General features: G+C 37.9%; 2 protein-coding genes across 6 annotated transcripts in view; one reads left to right on the top strand and one right to left on the bottom strand.

Moving 5' to 3' along the window:
- The window catches only part of LOC146475179 (uncharacterized), a 453,604-nt gene that overhangs the window by 5,555 nt on the left and 426,616 nt on the right, over nucleotides 1–21,433 (top strand). The gene's annotated exons all lie outside the window — the stretch shown is intronic.
- On the bottom strand, nucleotides 2,071–3,039 carry LOC146475204 (uncharacterized). The gene has a single exon (XM_085116243.1). The coding sequence runs from the start codon at nucleotides 3,037–3,039 to the stop codon at nucleotides 2,071–2,073; it is 969 nt and encodes a 322-aa protein (XP_084972369.1).

The raw sequence follows: 21,433 nt of genomic DNA, 5'->3' as shown, positions 1-21,433 counted from the left end.
ATTCGTTATGGAAGTGGCTAAGAAGACCGGCGAGAGATATCCTGCGAAAACTATTTACGGAATGGTTTGTGGATCTCATATTTAAGAATTGTTGTTAACGACAGGTATTGCATTGTTTCCATGAGTTGTGTAATCTATAAAAATCTCATTAAAATGCAAATGTTTGATCTCAGATGAAAAACATGTTTCATCTCAGATGAAAACCTGGTGGTGTTTCATCTGGTGTTTCATTGGGTATCAAGATTCATCCACCTGACCGAAATGGAGGTCATTTATTGGCTTTTGACTGCATGAATAATTAATGAGTTTGAGAAATAAACTGGAACACTGCAGAAGGATAAGAAAGCCAACAGAACATGAGAAATTGTAAACTAAAATTTCGTCTCTACGGTGGTTTGCACAAGTTTGACACCTTCTCGGAGTTCGCAAACTGTTCCACATACAAATAGGCCTTTCAATAGGCCATACTAGTCAAATTACAACCATCACTTAAAAACTAGCTTGGTGACTACCAATTTTCTACTATCGAATTGTAATTAGAAGCAACGTTTTGGAAAATTTAAAACGCTTTGTAGAGATGGGTTCAAAGCCATCTAGGAAGTGTTTTACTTTGCAAAAAATTACGTCTTAACAAGCTCTTCTCTTTTTTTTTTTTTTTTTTTTGTTCTTTTTTTTTGACAAGCGTGTGTTGCGGGGTAGGGTATATATATAATTATAATAATTAATAATTTTATTTTAGCAGTTTTTTTCTTCAGTAAAACAATTTCACGGTCACTTTACTTTAGGGACTGTAATTGGTGGTGTTCAATGCTTTGGGGCGGTTTGTTTTAATTGCACGTTACATTAAGTTGTTAAACCCGTTGTTGAAAACCAGCGTTATTAAAAAAAGTGCTCTAACTGAAAAAGTTTTAACGAGTAAACACGCCTTTTCTGTGGGCCATGCTAACAAACTACAACTACGGCCAAAGTGTAAAAATATGCATTTTTTTTTTACTTTTCTAGCCTTTCGGACCTCTAAGTTTCCAATTATTTCAGTCACTCGCCTAAAATATAAAATCAACGCTGCTACATTGAGACAGTGAGAACTTCTCCTTTCAAAAGTATTATTTTCAAAGGACCCTTGTAACCTAAAGCTGCATTCTCTTTTAGGGTGGGAACCTTGTTCTGTTGCTCGTTCGTTTGTCCTCTCGATGAACCATTTTAAAGACGTTGCAAATGATACAGGTCGCCCACATTGAGAAGGATGGGTGAGGTGGTTCAAAAAGGCTTTTTCTGTTAAAGCTAGTCTGAAATCTTAATTACTTACATTAGAGCGGTTTAGTGTTGAAAGTGGTTTCCTTCGCTTTGGCTTTGCTCGCCACTTTCTTAGCCAATGAGAAACCGAAAAATCAAACCCAACCATTACATAGCAGGCCCGTAGTGAAAGGGGGTTGCGACGGGTGCGCCTGCACCCCCCCCCCCCCCCCTCCCAACCCACTGGCTGCAGGAGTCCTTTTTTTTTTGACAAACGATTTAAAAAAAAAATTGATAAAAAATATAGATAGTATAGTTCTGTTCTGATTCACTGTTAGTGTAGTAAAAATGAAATAAAGAAGCACAAAAATATATACCGTCGATTGCATCTACCCGTGACCGCACTGGCGCACAAAACATGTTTTTAAACGACGTCAAGGGTGTACGTTTCAGGTGTCAAACTTTGAAGTTGTCCCCCCCCCCCCACTTCCCCCCACCCCTCCCCCAATTAAAATGTGAAGTTCTTATGACGGTGCGATCCCAACCACTAGTTGCGAATGCGAAAGAAGTGCAAGTGCTCTAAGACGGCTACACACTTTTAACAGAGCCAGCATGACACAACAGAGGCTCTTTCCACTGGCCCTTATGCACATCCACTATCTAACAGACATTAATCTGGAAGAAGCATTTGATCTGTTTGCTAAGAATTACCCAAAGAGGCTTAAGCTTGACACACTACCGTGAAAGATCATGAACCCTAAAACCATCACTGCTGATCATTATAGTTCTTTTTTTTTTTACCGCCCAAAAATAATGTAATGTACGCTCAAATGCAATCTATGCCTTGGTAGTGACGGACTTCTTAATCTTGTAATGTACGGGTCCTGCAAAATCCACCCCTGTAACAGCAAAGGGGTCAGACAGTTCAACTCGGAAAACAGGCAATGTAGAATCGATGACACACAAGGTAGACACCGGTTTTTTTCTATAGCGTTTGCAAATGTTGCAGTTACGAATTACTTTCTTCGTTAGAGCTCTCAGCTTCGGTTTCCAAAACTTCTCTCTTATGCGACACAAGGTTGTTGAGACTCCCCCATGCATCATCTGTTCATGGACTTGTTGAACGATCAGGGTAGCCAATTCGTTTTGTCTGGGTAGAAAGACTGGATGATAACCACAAAAACTGCCGACGCATCTCAATATCTCTTCGTCATCCTTCTTTAACTTCACATCAGACTTAAGGGGTTGGGATGACTGCGCTTGCTTGACCCAAAAGTTCTCTGCTGCTTGAAATTCCTCGGTCGTCAGTGGACCTTTATGCATCTCACCCTTTCTGCAGTTCTCAATAAAGCGCCTCACAAATGCTGTCAATCTTAGGAGTTTCCAGTATGATGCATACTTGTGCAGAAGGGTATCTGTGGTTACATTCTTCTCCCCCTCTTCCTTTGCAAGCAGCTGCTTCTCGAACTTAGGTTTCACACTTTCTCTTGCGGTCTCAGAGGTCTCTGAAACTTCAGGTTGTTGTGGCCACTTGTCTGGGCTGCTAAGCCAGCTTGGCCCTTGAAACCACAGCTCTCTCTTCTTGATGGGTTCAATGCCTTTGATTCCCTGGTCACTAGGATTGTCACCAGTTGAAACGTGGTGCCACTGTAGGTACCCCTTCTCTTGAATGGTTTTGGTTCTGTTCCGCACTAACTGCGACCACGTCCCCTGTCCCTTGATCCAATACAGTACCGTGGTGCTGTCTACCCAACAGTGATACTCGTCAATTGGATGACCTTGCAATACTCCCTTCACATGGCTCATCAGCCTGCTCAGTGTGTGTGCACCGATAAGCTCTAAGAGTGGAATTGATAGGTCCTTTGGTGCAATCAATAATAATAATTAATAATAATAATAATTTACCAATTTATATAGCGCGTATTTACATGTGTTGATCAATAGCGCTTTACAATCATATGTTTAAAAGAAAACGAAAACACATTACCGTGAGAATAAAATATACTAAGTTACAAACTATAAAAATACTTCTTAAAAAGATAGGTTTTAAGTCGAGATTTAAAACTGCCAAGTAATGTTGCTTGACGAAGCTCCAAAGGTAGCTCATTCCAGAGTTTCGGAGCTGCTGCTGAGAATGATCTTGCTCCCAATGTTGTAAGCATCTTTCCCTTGGGATGGTCCAATACGAGCTTAGAGTAGACCTAAGATTATATAATGAATTCGATTTTATACTAATAAGATCGCTAAGATAAGTTGGCGCGAGGCCATAAATACATTTGAAAGTCAAAAGTAAAATCTTATAGTCAATACGCAAAGAAACTGGCAGCTAGTGCAGCTCATAAAGCGCTGGTGTAATGTGAGAAAACTTTCCAATGCCAAGAATAAGTCTTGCTGCTGCATTTTTTACACGCTGTAATTTAGCGATCTGCACATTTGGTAAGCCAAACAATAAACCATTACATTACTGTAGTTGGAATTGACTGTTGTGAGTTGGCTGTTCCACACCTCTGAAACTGAAATTGATACATGTTTTAATTGCTAGCAGTGCTAGCAAAATATTATTGATAAATATAAGTGCCCACTCTACTATTTAAACTCAGGGTTATCTAGATTTTTCTCCTATTTGAAAATATTGAGATGAAGATAACACTGCAATTTAAATTTTTTATTATATAATTGTTTTGGTTATAAAATATTGTATATAGCTAGTATGGATAGTTTGGGCATTGCCTTTTTCTTAGCCTCACTTTGCAGCCTAACCCTAACCCTAACCCTAAATCCCTAATAGTCAATCCTTACCTTGTAGCCAGGATAAGCAATTATCTCCCTCATGTGAATTTGTGCTGTACAGTTGCATTTTTTTGTGTGTTCTGGACCATATATGTTCGCTTTTTAGCGCTATAGTCGTGTTCTCCCTCGCCAGCCTGCCAAGAGTGAATGTTACAGGTTAAGCTGTATTCGAAGGCCCACATTATATTATAACTAGTGTATTTACCTTTATGGTATTTGCTTGTCTTTCTTTCAGTGCTCTGTTGCCATCAGGACCATTTTGGCACTCCAGGAGTCTGTGCCCCAAGATAATGAACGGGATTTCATCAAACTCAAGATTGACTCCCTTTGTGGCTTGTATATCTTTCCAAAAGACACGATGGTTGAGCTTTTTTGACACATTTGATTCATCGGCATGACCTAGAAGTGACAATAAATCACTTACAGTGAAACATGCAACATACTGAAAATATAACATAAAAAGGAAAATATATTATAATTAAGAGACAAAAAACATGAAGGGAATGCAAGTTGTTTTTGATCTAGCTATTACTTATTTTATAACAGATAGTCTCTGTTTTTTTCCCTCATTTTAATTTGCCATATTGAATTTATTGGACTCTACTTTTATTATATGAAAGCACAAACTGCGGAGGGGGGGGGGGGGGGAAAGGGGTGGTGGATAGGTAGTCAATAAAATGTATTACAAGGAGTACTTCAGCTCCAGTGATTTATAAATGGTTATTATGAAGGACTTACTGAGAGTACAGTATGATACATACGAATACAAGTCATTTAGAGTAATAACACCAGCCCATGTTTTTATTTGTTATTGTAACAATGAAATACAGATTGTACCATTTGTTGTTTAAAACGTCCACAAGCCTTGCATAGTCAAGGAGTGTTCAATATATGGAAGGGGGGAGGGGTTGTCCCCAATATTATTACCTTTCCTTTACAGTTTATGCAACTTTCATTTATATATATTTCACACAATGTATGGTCCCAAAATCAGAAAAAAGTATTCCTACCTAGCTCCCACTTGATGAAACTTTGTTACCATTTATAGATACCTATACATTAGCCGTCAAAATTAAAATGGGTAACTCAAAATAAAATGAGTAACTTATTTGATTGGAAATTCTCAACAGCCAATTTGATTTAATTTGAAGGAATGCAATAATAGAATTCCTAGAAGAGTGCATTCCAACTTGAAACCCTTCCCTACATTAAGAAAAAAATTTTTATAACATTTTAGCTAACATTATATTGCCTCCTCCCACACTACTAATCCCCCTAGCCTTTTCAGGTGTAAAGGTATAGCCCCCCCCCCCCCCCTCCCTTGATACTACACCCAACACCCTTTGTGAGACCAAAGATTAATGAGCACCGAATAAATGTGACCCTCCATACGAACACACTTAAAGCGCTTTTGGGGTGGGTGTTCATCATCTCTCAGAAACGTTTTGGAATCCCTTTGGAATTCTCTTTTGAAGCCCGTTAAAACCGTTTAAAAGCTCTTTGGAAGCCCGGCTTTGGGTTTGGGGTTTTCGCATGGAGGGTCACAAATTCTGAAATAGATGTTTAATATTCTCAGCTTACCCAGTGGGACCAGTGGAGTATTTCCAAAACCTTTCGTCTGGTACGTTGCAGTAGATTTGGCAGTTGTACCGACTTCGTACTCTTTTATAACTTTGACTGCCTCCTCCAGGCTCAGGGTTTTGACAATCTGCGAGCCAGACGGGCGAAGCACTCAGGTTAGCCTAAAAAACACTCCAGTTAGCCTAAAAAGCACTCCGGTTAGCCTAAATAGCACTCAGGTTAGCTTAAATAGCTCCCTGGTTAGCTTAACGGTTAGCATTTATGATGGGGGTTGTTCATGCCTCGCATGCCTCGCATGTTTTGTTCATGCCTCGCACGTCTGCCTGGCATGCCTCGCATGCCTCGCTGGCTCGCATATTGTCCACATTCCCAGGCTCACGACGTACCCACTAAATACGCTGAAAAGCTCTTCGAAAAAAGATGACTCCAACTCTCCGTGTTTACCACCATTTTATTCGAATCTGGACTATATATTTCTTGGCAGCATCCGCAGACAACAGGAATCGCTGTAAACCTCCATTCAGCCTCGGTCATTGTTATTTAAGAAATTAACCAGGCATATCTTAGTTAACAACGACTGGAGCGGACAGACAAGTAAATTACACTTTACCCAATGAAAATCTGAGATTTTACTTCAAATTGTCCCAGACACTTGAAAATTTACTCCATTACCGTTCTTTTTTTGAACATTTCTAAGGCTATAATGCTTTATTTCGGCAGAATTCACGCGATCGAAGCACAAGATATCGAGTGCGCCATTTGTTTTGCTTTGGTTCATTTCCATGGGGAATACCGCAGGACAATGCGAACATCGCAGACTCAACCTGGTTTAGGTCATTGTTGTCTAAGGCTTTCCGGAAGGAACCCTAGTAGCCGAAATAACGGAGATTTCAAGTGGGCACGTCGAATCCGACAAAAGCCTGAAAAGAGATGCGAGATATTTGGCACAGTTTCACGCGGTCAACAAAAATCGTGAAAATAGTGGCAAGTTGTATTCTAGCGTAAAATATAAAATAAAATACAGCTTACCACTATTTTTATCCACCAAGTGCGCAACACAGTCAAACAACATTTTGTTTCGTTATGTACAAAAATCGTTTATTAAGTAGAATCTGGTGAATTTCAAACGGTCAAAGAAGCAGGGGTTGGTAATTAATTTCTTGAATCGGAGTAATTTATCTCTGGAGCCCATTACATGTACTGTTTATCTGCAGTAGAGAGGGAGTCAGTAGAACTGTTTCCAGAAATTCTACCAGAAATATTATTTATTTAAGCTTCATGTCAACTGCAGGAATAAGTACATCTTTTTCTCTATAAATTGAAATTTAGTTCATACATAATTCTTTCAGTAGCAGCATCATGATTCATCACTCACACGAAAATACAAATACATTCTTCATGTCAATAATAAAGCTATTTATTTCAGATTTGCGAAGCGCAGTAATGATTTTTATGTGGTCACCGATTTCTTGTAAGGAAAGATATTGTTTTCGATCATAATCAGCACTTTGAGCTCAATGCTTTTCATTTAAATACTGCTTCAAGTCAGGGACGTAGAGAATAAGCTGAAATAACATAAAAATCAAAGGCTCCGGTGAGCAACCCGCGAATGCAGAATTGGAAGTGAATAGTGGTAACCGTAACGCAGTACTCGCATCAAACTACACTACAACTGAGGATTCGCGGACGCCATGCAGGAATGAAGGGTGACTTGAAAGGTATAAAACATTGTCCGCATTGTGTTTAGTTAGTCCAGGACTCGAAAAATAAGTCGTGTTTAACAATAGAGCCATAAAGACTTTTAAGGGCCCTCATTTATTCCGCATGGTTGGCTTTTTAAGGCGAAAAAGGAAAAGAAAAAAATGGAGTCTCACCTTCATTTCCTAGGGAGCCTTGAACCGGAACCCTCCGCCACAAAAGAACACGTACTACGCCACTGCGCCAGATATGAAGGACTTTAAATGGCAAGATTAATTTTTGCATTGATTAGTTGTTTAGGGATTCTAGCTATCTGGCACCCGTACCGCAACGATTTTAACAGCTAAATGACTTTGAACTGCCAAACAAGAATACGCAACTGTTTGAGCACCGAAAACCTTCAGATGTTCCTGCATCACATTTTCTCCTTCCATTTTGCGCGAAATCCCTGTTGACTTGGGCAACAATCTCCACCTGCTTGACCGGCTGATCAATGCTGCGATTTTCTCACCCTCCCTCCATAAAAATAAACAAATAAGTATTTAATAACACTTCTCTGTAAAAATCAAACAAAGTGGGAAATAAAAATTTTTGACCCCCACTCAAATTTAGCCGTACAGATAGATCTTCGGGGGGGATGTTCCAAAACGCCCTTTATTAACGTCCTTACTTCATTGTTGCCATGGTAACATCAGATGTTTGTTGGCACCACATAACATCAGATGTTTGTTGGCACCACAGACTCCAATTTTGAACTCAGAACCTGCTGTGAGAAGTGCCAAATGTAAGACACCATTTCTTAAGTCTATTAATACACTACAACTTAAGACTTACAACAAATTTAAAACATTTATTTGACTTTACAAAAATATATGTGGCTTTTTGTTTAATCATTTGTAAATAAATTAAACGGTCAATGAAGTAGACAGTGTTTCGGCCATTTTAGTTGATGGGTCAAAGAGCCAACATATTTTCTTGAATTTCTCTAAAAGTACATCAGTTCTAGAAATAAAACTATATTACTAGTTTAGAGTAGATATTGTAATTACTGAATCTGTAACAATTTCTGCGGTGCCGACTTATTTTATTCCTAGGGCGAAAAAAAAAAAGGCTATAAAAGCGAATTTACCGCATTTTGACATAATAACTGATCTCGTCGATTCAACAGTAAAGCGTTAAAAAACTGAAACGGCCTTGTATTTAAAAAAACATTGCGTAATGGTTAAATTTATGACAGATCTATCTCTTGATGACCGTTATTTTTTGAACAATTTCCAGCAAAGTAAAGCTTACTTTCCGGTTTTGTCCAATTCTCTACGTTTTGACATAAGTTGAAGGAGTCGTTGCTTACTACAAATCATTCCAACTGTACAAAGTTCCAGACTTCTGAACCTTTTCTTACAGCTTGCAAGGCTAATTATCGTCAGTGATATTCCGTGCTCTCATTTCATACCATTTATGAACAGCTTTAGGGGTCCCGAAGGAAGACAACATGGACCTCCATTTACGGTGATTTCCCCTTGAAATTTACGCTGTAATTCGCCATCGGCTGCCATCACTCGTTTTAGAAGAGAGAAAATTTACAGATTTACGGAGGATTGTATCAATGAAAGCAATTGACTGCATATTATGTGCCAAAATTGGCCACAAACCACCTCTTTCCGAAGTAGAATCAGCTCATCGCTCATGGGAACGTAGGCCTTAGAAATTAGCGGTCAGCGGCGTTGACTAAATTTATTTTCCCCTTCATATTGTAGACTCTGGAACTCTCAGTAATTATATTTCTGGTCATGCCAGGGGGTCAGGAGATCACATTTAACGTACAATATATTTTTCAAAACCCTGTTCACTGTTAAAAAGGTTACAATTTTCATAAATCGCGAGAAATTTGGTTTAAAGAGGCACGGTTATTTTCGGTTCCAATTTTTATTTCTGATCTGTTCAATTGGTCATTTGTGCCCTTCAGACTGCTAACACCGGGACTAACGTAGTGGGTACCTTATCCTATGGGGAAAGCACTTATTCGAGACAGGGCGCTTAATAGGGACAGGACACATTTTTTTTTTTTTTGACAAACAACTGAATGTGCAAAACAAAACTTTAATATATTTATTTAAAAAAGAGCAATAACAGAAATAGTGAACCGGCCTAACTGTGTAACAGTAGCAAATATACGGTGACAAGAAGCTGACAACAAATTTGATGGGCCATTTGCTAATGGTATTTCATGAGACAACAAAATGCAAGTGTAGGTGACCGGATCAAGGAGACTGGAAAATAGACTTGTTATAGCTGGATCCTTCCTGCCGGCTAGAACAACCAGCCGAGCAATCCCTCACGAAATTTAAAGAAGAGAGCATTCGTTTGAAGGAATAGTGAAATGACTCCGGCACATGGACATAATAGTTGAGCAACTTTGACGAAGACTACTGTTTTTGTAATGAAGCATTACGCCGGAGCAATAAAAAAAGCCGAGTTGATGAGCCACGGTTCATCTGACGGAATTGAAAGACCTTTAATAGCAGAGTAGGGGCGCTTATTGGAATAAAGGGTCTTGTTAATTATCAAGAATACATTCGAATTATATTTAATATATTATATTTTTAAATTTTTATTTGTTACTCTTTCGTGCAGGTGCGTTACCTTTCCTCTCTTTCTTCTGCATATTGAATTTGCCACCCTAGGCCTATAATATTTAGCGTCCAGCCCTCCTTTAAAAGATATGTAGTATGAAGAGCAAGTTCAGTTGAATAGACGAGAAATATAAATCGGAATAGAAAATACATGTAGCGTATATCTCTTGTGATTTATGAAAGATGTCATTTTCTTAACACTGAAAAGGGTTTTGAAAAATATATCGTACGTTAAGTGTGATCTACTGACCTCCTGACTAGAGATGTAAATTACTGGCAGTTTTAGTAAATGGACTTTAGGTCATCACAATATGAAGGGGAAAATAAATTAAGTCAACGCCGCTGACCGCTAATTTCTAAGGCCTATGTTCCCATGAGCGATGAGCTGATTCTACTTCGGAAAGAGGTGGTTTGCGGCCAATTTTGGCGCATAATATGCAGTCAATTGCTTTCATTGATACAATCCTCCGTAAATCTGTAAATTTTCTTTCTTCTAAAACGAGTGATGGCAGCCGATGGCGAATTACAGCGTAAATTTCAAGGGGGAATCACCGTAAATGGAGGTCCATGTTGTCTTCCTTCGGGACCCCTAAAGCTGTTCATAAATGGATAGGATAGGATAGGATAGGATAGGATAACTTTATTTATACACGGTTTTTCCATCAGCTACTTAGATTATCATTATCAACTAACTATCTATCTACCTAACTAGGATTATAAAAGTTAAAACATAATAAACCAAAGCTAAACAATAAAAGCTGCTTTTCTTGGAGGCCGTGTTTAAAAATCTTACTTATAACTGTGGCGTTTCAATTTAGTCTTAATGGTATGAAATGAGAGCACAGAATATTACTGACGATAAATAGCCTTGCAAGCTGTAAGAAAAGGTTCAGAAGTCTGGAACTTTGTACAGTTGGAATGATTTGTAGTAAGCAACGACTCCTTCAACTTATGTCAAAACGTAGAGAATTGGACAAAACCGGAAAGTAAGCTTTACTTTGCTTGAAATTGTTTAAAAAATAACGGTCATTAAGAGATAGATCCGTCATAAATTTAACCATTACGCAATGTTTTTTTTAAATACGAGGCCGTTTCAGTTTTTTAACGCTTTACTGTTGAATCGACGGGATCAGTTATTATGTCAAAATGCGGTAAATCCGCTTTTATAGCCTTTTTTTTTTTCCGCCCTAGGAATAAAATAAGTCGGCACCGCAGAAATTGTTACAGATTCAGTAATTACAATATCTACTCTAAACTAGTAATATAGTTTTATTTCTAGAACTGATGTGCTTTTAGAGAAATTTAAGAAAATATGTTGGCTATTTGACCCATCAACTAAAATGGCCGAAACACTGTCTACTTCATTGACCGTTTAATTTATTTACAAATGATTAAACAAAAAGCCACATATATTTTTGTAAAGTCGAATAAATGTTTTAACTTTGTTGTAAGTCTTAAGTTGTAGTGTATTAATAGACTTAAGAAATGGTGTCTTACATTTGGCACTTTTCACAGCAGGTTCTGAGTTCAAAATTGGAGTCTGTGGTGCCAACAAAAATCTGATGTTACCATGGCAACAATGAAGTAAGGACGTTAATAAAGGGCGTTTTGGAACATCCCCCCTATCTGTATGCCAAATTTGAGTGGGGGTCAAAAATTTTGATTTTCCCACTTTGTTTGATTTTTACAGAGAAGTGTTCTTAGTATCCGTCCTGAAGGGAAAGTTGCCTCTTAGTTTCGGTAAATGGAAGGATTTAGCACACAACACACCTACTAGCTTTTTTCTTTTAAGAATAAGTTATTCATTCTATTGATTTTTCGTCCTTGTTTTTTGTCCCGTAATGGCGGCCGATGGTGATTACACTATACCTAGACTAACGAATAATTTATGATTTTGATGAAATTCCTGTTAAATTAAAATAACGTTTACAGCCCATGGAGTGATCAATGGAACGAGCGAGTGGCATTTCCCCCACATTGCGAGAACTCGTTAATTACGCATGCGCGTATTCACGAGTATAACCAGCCTCGTTCCCTCGGGGGAGCTCTCTGTAAACGAGTTCGAAAAAGTACCTTTGATTTATATTCACATGAGATGAGGCCTGCTTCAGTCTGTTGGTACTTCTGAACAATAACAACTTAGTCAAGTACTTCGCTCGCTTACATTCTTATGCCAAACATTATTGTTGTTCCATTCGGCAATACTAAAATTGATCTTCTTTCCCATTTTTACTCCATTTCGAAAGCCGTTAAAAGGGGTAAAGCTAGCGACACTTCTGCTCTGATCGCCGTGTATGTTTAAGTTTTGACTCGATCAAGCATCTGCCATCCTCTGTCGGCTTCCTGCTGGCGTCCCGAAATGACAGTTTTTAAATTAATTATTGCGGGTTATAAGCACTCTATCTGAGTGGAAGAATCATAAACCTCTGGTAGGTCGAAAGTGTGTGTGTTGTGTGGAAATGCTTGGTTATAAAACCGCTTGGTGTCACAAATTTCGCCGCCGAGTTGTCACGCCTTTCTGAGAAAGTGACAACTGAATACTTTACTAGCCCTCCCTAACGACCAACGTTGAACTAAAACGTTGTTTTATGCAGCACTCACTTTATTTCATTGTCTCGGTCAAAGGTCAAAGGTTATAAGGGAATGGTATAGGTACCCATTAAACAGCATAATATGGAAATACAAACAAAGATAAAAAAGAACATGTGATGTTAGAAAACATTAAATAACCTGAACTAAGAAAACTGTTGTATTGGTCAGGTATGTTCCCCACATCTCTAAGAAATAGTCACGAATAATGTTTTTAGGATTTTTAACTGATTGTTATAGTGCATGAAATATGTCAGCTAACCTTCACCTCCATGTCCCCTTCCTTATCTACCTCCTCCAGTCTCTCTTGGATAAGGGCCACGCACTCTTAACTAAGGGAAGCATCTTGGAGGAGGACCTTCCACTCACAAGGGATATATGCTCTCCATCCAACCTGTTTCCCCTTTATCCACTTTTGGGAAACTGTGGGAATTTTGGTTGTATGAGTGTTTATTTATGGTGTCTCGGTGGCACGAGTGTTTATTTATAGTGTCTTGGTGACACGTGTGTTTGTTTATGGTGTCTCGGTGACACGAGTGTTTATTTTTAGTGTTTTGGTGATACGAGTGTTTATTACTATCTACTTGTGGTGTCCAAGTAACAAGAGTGTTTATTTGGCCTCCTTGATTTTTCATGTCCTTTTGTCGCTTCCTAGATTAATTTAATTTAATTTAATTTAATTGTATTGTAGGTTTACGGTGGGTTCACGATATTGCTGGGTTTGAGTCCCCGACCTATCGCACCCTCCCACAGAAAGTACTCGAGTCAGCAAGGCGGAGGTTATCTCATCAAGTCTCTAAGAAGACACCATTCACTGCGGAAATTCTTCTCAAGTTTTATCATAGCTTGGATGGTTCGTACGTCGCTTGATGCAAGATTTATGGCAATGGCACTTCTCGCTTATGCAGGCTTCCTGAGGTTTGACGAATGTTCCAATTTAAGGCTTAAAGATGTAATTGAACATTCTACATACTTTGAACTTTTCATTGGAAGGAGCAAAACCGACCAATTACACAAAGGCGCAGTCGTCCCAATTGTCAAGACTGGCACCGTTCTCTGCCACGGGGCATATCTCGCTAAGTATCTGGCACTGGCTAAACTGGTGTTACCAACTTCCGCCAACGGCGGCGATGGCTTCCTATTTGGTAACATCCAAACTGGATCTAAGTCTCAGTTCATTTGCCCTGGATCGGAGCTTTCGTATACAAGGTGTAGGGAGATTCTTCTTAAGAAGTTGGCCGATTTACAACTAGATCTTAACTGTTTCTTCTTGGCACAGCTTTAGGAGCGGCAGCGCATCTTCTGCAGCTAATAGTGGTATCTCTGACAGAATATTTAAACACCATGGCAGATGGCGCTCCGAGATCGCCAAAGACGGTTTATCTTGCGGATTCACTAGAAAGTCCCTTATCGGTCTCTATGTCACTTAGGCCTTTAGCTTAGACCCCGTTCTTTGTCTTTCTCGGCAGCTCACAGTTCGAGCTGCACACCCACTCCTGTGGTTGAGTCGTGATTATAAATAGGAAATGTATTTAGATTCGGCGGAACTAAGCTGTAAGTGGCGGTGACAAAGAATGTAAATATTTTCCTGTTGGTATGAACGATTACGTGTTGAAATGGTGTTAATTGAGTCTTCTGTTGTAAGTGTATATAAGGGTTTGACGGTTGTAATTTATTTATTTTAGCTCTTGAACTTTCAAACTTTAGTTTTCAGAAGTTGGAATTTTGACACTAGAGGCTTATTAAATATCTATATTGGAATTGTCAGTAGTCTGTTAGTTTACCTCTAACCCCCGGAGGTCGGGGAATACGTTCCCATTTTTTCCACTGGAATTTTGGATTTTCGTATCAGGCAGACGCACACGTTTATCCCGAGATGTACGCTTTTGATCTTAATTTGTTTCTTATCATGTTTTTAGCATCTATTTATTTTGTATTTATGCATGAGGACGGCATTAAACAATCGGGCTCACAGTTCGAGCTGCACACCCACTCCTGTGGTTGAGTCGTGATTATAAATAGGAACAGTGTATTTTTGGAAAAAAAAAACTCAACTTTGCCAATGTCTTATTGCGTTCGACGAAGAAAGAACGCACTCCTAGTATTGATTGGAGTCGAGATTTTATGGAATAATAAACAAATGAATGGAACTTGGGTGTGGCATCCCCCGCAGATCTTTTTGCAGGGGCGGATGACATCATCACTGATCTTGGCAAAGAAGAGAGAGCGTGGGATCGAAATCATCAAACGCACTCCCTAATCTTTTGCTATACTAGTAAGTAGTCAATATAATGATGGTAGTTTTTTTTTTTTTCATCTCAAAAATCCCTCAAACAAAAAATTGTTGTTGTAGTGTTCACTTGATTTTAAGTCCTTCGTTTGTTTATTCAGCTAATTATTGAGGTTGGTTTTTGTTTTCTAGCAATATTTTTTTTTGCTGCTTTGTGTCGTTGTAAACAAGACAAAAATGATCACGCAAAAGAAAGCACCCAAAACAACAAGCCGCAAATACCTTGAACACGTGGCAGCACTAAAACTGGCAGTTGCACGTTTGTGATTTCAGCATGTAAGTTGACAGAAAACCTACCCTTTAGCTTCTATGACTTTTCTTTCACCAAGCAAATGCGAAAACACATCGTTGATGAAGTACTTAACCCGGCCAAGGGGCTTGCCCAGCACGTTTTTTCATGAGGTCAGATTTTTCACTCTATTTGGACTCCATCTTGACATTGGCGGTGCTATCTAGGAAGACTCTAGAAACAGAGCACAACAGGGCATATTCATCCTTAAATCCATCTTTCCTGACTTACACCTCCATTCCAGGAACGTATTTTATCCGAAATATATGACACCTGAACGAGTTAAAAAGGTGACGATAACCAGTAACCGAATCTATTATCAGTGACTGTTCTGACCAAAACATTGTTTTAGTTCAAGGGCCGAAAATCTTTCCGTGTACAGAGATAACAGCATGCGATCGATTCAGTTCAGTTCCTTACGCCTTGATGTTTTCATTGGATGATGTGTCGGACACGTCGATGTAACCGAAAAAATTAATGCAAGAAGGGAAATTAAATACATGCACACATATTGAGCGAGATCGTGATCAATGGACGACATTCTACTTGAAATTTAAATAATTTTTAACGTACCTGCTTTCGTCGTTACTATTTTTGGACACTATTTCAGACAGTTCACGAACAGGATGTACAGGATGTATGCATTAAAATAACATCCTACATTACCATATTGGGCCAAGATTTTAGATGGGCTGTTTCTCAATTATTGATTTTTACTTGTTTCTTTTTAGTTACCGTACTTTTAAAGTCTTCCGTCTTACTTTATTTGATAAAATGTACGTTTTGTGTGTTGGAGATCAGGAAGCAACCTGATTCTATCACTTTACTTTGCTGCATTACTTTGCACACAAACATGAAGTAGCATGCGCAGTCGGAGAATACTCCGTGCGGTTGCCTTCTTGCATATTAAGCAATAAATCTACGCAAATTTCGCATTTTGGGCAATTGACACATCTGCCGCGTGGTAACTTGGAAAACCGTCTGGTGTTTTCGTACCAACTTTAAAAGTTTTCTTTTGTATTGATTATTCATACGTATGCCATTCAGGCTTGCCTTTACTACAGGGGCCAGTGAGAAAGTTATAGAAACAATTGAGAGGAACGCGTATTTTTGTTTTTTACAGAAGAAACCAGACAGGAAGTATTAGATGTCTTGGAATTACAAAATATATCTTACACGATTATCCACCTGCCAAATTATCATACTGGACCAATATTTTAAACATTGTTTCTCAAGTAGTTTTCACTTTGACTTTTTTCGCTTAAAATGTCTGTTTGTGTGTCTGTGTGCGTGGGACTTTTGAAAGCTACCTGATTCGTTAACTTACCGGAGGCCTCACTTCACATGCAAACATGATGTGGCGGTTGGAGATTAGTTGGCCATTATTTTTTATATATCAAACAATAAATCTACATAAAACATCGCATTTTCGCGAAGTGACACGTGTGCATGATATCTTGGAGAACCATATGGTGTTTTCGCAGCAATTACTTCCGGGTTGAATATTTATGCTTGCTGATCCCGCCGTTGTGAGAGTTAGTTTACAAATGTCTTAGTTTCATTTCAATAGTAAACGGAAGTTGTGCGGAATCTTTACGAAATTGTCCTAGATGGATGTTGTTTGAATAATATTCAAGTACATTTCTCGTTAAACCGATTGCGATAGCATGGCAACGACAACCAATTTTGACAGTTATGTCAAAAGTTATAGTAAATTTCTGGTTTAGTTTATTCACGGGAGAATTCTCAATTAGAATATCCTGTGGATGAACGTCGGCCCTTTCTCACGATCCCTAACTCCTACAGGAGATCAATATTTTAGATTGTTAGATCCGTACAATGTTTTAGAACTATTTGCAGCTCGTTTCCATCCAAATAATTCAAACCAAGAACTTTTAAAAGGTAGAATAATTAAACCATCTCGAGACAGATGGCTTAATTCTCCGGAATAGTTTTTTTTTTTTTTTTATAGCATTAATAATTGATTACAGGAAAAACATCTCATGCGTTATAGGTTTCTAACTGTCATTATTACTCAGATGAATACAGCCGGTTTCAGAGCAGTTTTATCGTCCTCGATTAACGGGAGTGTTTTGTTTGGTCGCCATTATCGTATTGGAAACTGAAGACAATTGCTTGGGATTGAAACGAAAGAAAGAAAGGTAATGTTTCCATTGTTGTATGCTTCTCTTTTCATGTCATCTACATTGTCTTGAGGCCTTATACACAAGAAAATAGAATGACATAATTATGCTATAGCAGTGCTGGAAAATGTAGATCAAATGCATTCGTAATTTGCTTTAAGACTTAAATAAGAAATTTTAATGAAGGCTGACGCCTGGTTTTATTTTTTCAGGTGGAGCCAAATCCGGACTTTTTTCTGGCTTTCGATTTCCTTTCGTCTCACGTAAACGTGTGCAGATAAAAGGTAACGGGTCATTTCGCAGTATTTTTGTATTCAAACGATGGGAAAGAAAACTTAAATTGATTTTGTAGAGAAGACAGATATTTTACGCAACTCAAGCTGTTAAAATCATTTTTCTGTGCACCTTCTGAGATAGTTCTACCCTTCTTTAGACAAATTCAAAATAAAATAGTTCATTAATTTGGTGGTTAAAGTTAGGTATGAGATTGATTATTGTCTTGCTTTTTTCTTAACAAACTGAATGAAGATGCATTCTAGAATATGTTAATCATGCGTGGTAAAGTTTTGACGGGTGGGGGGGGGGGGCGTCAAATTCTTTAATATCTTAATTCTTTCATGCTATAATTCCTTTTTTTTTTTTTTTCAGATACCACGATTTTTAGATCTTTTCTGGTTTAGAGTTTCCTTGTTCAGAAATAAAGTACGCATAAGATTGATTAACGGTTAATAATTTCTCAGTCTTTTCTGGGAAAGCGACAAAGAAGACAAGTTTATTTTGCAAGAGAGAAAAAGATAAATAGGAAACCTCAAGCTGTCAAATGATAATGTATGCCTTTCTTAAGTAAATGTTTTTACGGTGAAAAACTTCCAATAAACAATATTGATTTCTGGTTGAAATAGTTGGGTAGAATTATTATTTACATGCACTATGCTCTCCTCTTTATTTGCGAACGAAGATGACAATTACAGGTTTTGAAAATTTTTTCTGTCAATTTCTAAATAGATGCAATGAATATAATTATACAAACGCTTCACTCTTTTTGCCCCGCTCGCTAGAGATCATTTGGGTCAGTTTGCTGAATTTTCTTGTTAGCTTTTTGAATTCCCTTTCTTTTTTTTTAATTCCTCAAGAGAGGGAGAGTAAATGCTCATATTTAACTATAATGTTAAAATGTGTGTTATTCATGTCCTTATCATGTTGCCTCTTGCCATTCATTTTCCAGGGGCTTAAAATACAAAGTAAAACAAAACTGGAACATATTGAAGGGGCTTTGTAGGAGAGGTTGACAAAATAGCAGTTGTTGACGAAGACTAACGTCGAACTTCTTTTCGTAGAGATAGGCTGAGCCAAATTGGAGAGTTTTCGTGGCTTAAAGCTTCGTTTTACAGAAAAGGTATTAGATAATCGTAGTAATTTCTTCGAGTTGTCGTTCAAAATGACCAAAGTACACCTAAATTAATTAGTCTTTTAATTCAGAGAAACTGTTTTGATCAATTACCCAACCTCTAGCTGTTAAGTAATTAAACGTAATACTAGCTAAAGGTAAGTGATATAGAGGATGTTTACACAAATGTTAAGTCGATGAAACATTTTTCTTGATCTGGGTAAAGACACCAAGCTGAATTGATTTTCCTGTCAAAATGCGCTACTCGTTAAATGTAGAGAATGAATTATGCATGAGTTACCTCATTTTGTCTTAGTTTCGCACTTGTCTGGTATGTGTTTTTTTTTAACAGTAAAGGATTTCAGAAGAAATAGCTTGAAGACTTCTCCCGTTGTTTCCTTAAATATATTTTCGATGCAGGCATATTTAAGGAATGATAATAGAAAAAAGGAATTAGCTCAGTGTTTGCAGAAAAAAAAATGGAGAGCCGCCAGATGAAAATCTTATTAACAAATTCCCAAACGTGAAATTTGGACCTCAAAATTTTGTCTTCTTATTCTCCATTAATCATTTACCAAATATAGTATATAAGACGAACCAGTAAATTTGTCAGATAAGAAAATGTCATTTTATTCTATTTAAATTTGTAAGCTTTACACATAAGATATAGTAGGCTTCTGTTATGTAACTGGATCTTTCACTCTTCTTTTTAGACTGGAGACGTCCCTGCGGTACATGGTAAACTTAATTTTTATTTTACACTTTGTGCTTTGTATTTATTGTTTGTAGTTGAATTTATTACCTACATGGGTTTGCATTGTGCTGTACTGTTTTTAGCCTCCTGCGGATACGTTCTTTGGGCTTGTCACGTTTTCCTTCGACGTTCGTATTTGTATTTGTATTTTTCCTCCATTTCATGTTAAAATACAACAGTTTTATAACTTAAAACAACGAAAAAAATGGAGAAGGGCAAGATATAGTTATAATTATTATAATTATGCCCTTTTGAAGTAAATTACAGTTTTTTATTCCTAAGATAAAAAAGAAAATATAATACAAGAGAGGAAACGAGGAACGCTAAAGTAATCTAGATGTCACAAAGGTCGGTGTGGCGGAGATTAATACTGAGCAAAATAATACTGGTTAAGTGCTCTTTTGAATAATTTTATAGTTGAATCAGTTTACGATCGAATAACTATATTCCTGTGCCCGTTGTATTGTATTGCATAAGGCTGAGTTTTTGTACTATCCGAACACTCCTGAAGATGTTGTACAGCGTTATATTTTGTTACATTACACTGTTTGAACTGTGTTGCATTATACGTATCGCACTTTATCGTGTCGGATTAATTGTTGTAATTATTCTTATCATTATTCTCGTAACTTCATGCAGTATGAGTCTACGTTTCCGAGCTAAATTGCATTCAACTGCCTGTTTCAACTCCTTTATTGATATCAACTTTAGGTTAAGATGAATGTTCTACTTTCCCTTCTGGTTGTACTGTATGCTGCTCCGTGTGCTGGTATGTAAACTGAGAGTGGCTGTAGCAGCGTAGCTCGCAGAAAATCATGCATGAAATCAGTGTGATGTTTCAACTTAAAAGTTGATAATAACCCAGAAAAAGCAGTAACAAGCAACCAAGTCTGTCTGATCACTCAGTAAGGAAGCGTAGAGTCAAATTTTCTAATCGATGTGCTGTTTTTAATGTGATAACATGCTGGATCCTTTTTCCCAAAGCATATTACTTATGAATCATTCAAAGAGCTCAGTCCTCCACACGTGTTGTAGTCACATCAAAAGTCCTCATCATGTTTTCTGCACTCCGAAATTGAACTACCACAATACCCTGTCAAATACGCTTGACTTAATCTAGCTATTGGTATTTGACGCCTTCAGTTTTCTAAATTTTAAAGTGGTTATAACATACCACCCAGTCAATATACAATGACATACACCTTAGCTTCCCAAAGGTTTTCTCAGTTCTAAGGTCAAGCGTGGCTCAGACAAAATGAAACTTTTTGATGGAGCAAAGTGGATAGATCAGCTCAGTAAAGCAAAAAAGGTGATTTGCGGCAAAGCCTATGAAACAGCAGCATCATGTTTACTGTCAATACAATAAACTAAGTTATCCTTACTGATTAATTTTCTTTCTTTCTTTCTTTCTTTCTTTCTTTCTTTATTTGAATTTTTTTGCTGATTCTTGGGGACAATTCAGGTGGTAAGTGTCTCTCAACTTAAATTATTTAAATGCACAGATTATTTTAACACATGGCTTCGACTACAATTTCATTAAAGCTGCTCGAATGCTTCGGTATATTAATCTGTTTAGTTAGAAACTGAACTGACGTATGCAGAACCAGCTATTTTTGTCTTCTGGGGCCGAAGGGTCAGGGAAAGGGGGGGGGGGGGGACGGGCTGCGCATTCAGCCCCCCACTTTCCCTCCATAACTTCGCAAGTAAACTAAAAGCTATGACAGTGAGACTTGGGGGATAATTAGTACGTCCGAAAATGTCTCTTTTGAGGTTTGCAACGTAGAGTGATGACGTCATAAACTGAACTGACGTATGCAGAACCAGCTATTTTTGTCTTCTAGGGCTTGACTCTGTAAAAAGCCTGTAAATCAAAGAAGAGAGCCTGGCTTGAGTCTGTAAAAAGCCTGTGAATCGAAAAAGGGGGCCTGGCTTGACTTTGTATAAAGCCTGTATATCATAATGGCCTTATCTCTGGCAACCTACTAGAAGAGCAAATATGTTTTATTAGGGCTTGTGACATAACTTCTGTTGTATTCGATTATTCC

The sequence above is a fragment of the Pavona decussata genome, unplaced genomic scaffold, assembly GCF_977016875.1.
Source record: "Pavona decussata unplaced genomic scaffold, jaPavDecu1.1 SCAFFOLD_85, whole genome shotgun sequence".
NCBI classification, from domain to species: Eukaryota; Metazoa; Cnidaria; class Anthozoa; order Scleractinia; family Agariciidae; genus Pavona; species Pavona decussata.
This window is presented reverse-complemented; position numbering and strand designations above follow the sequence as displayed.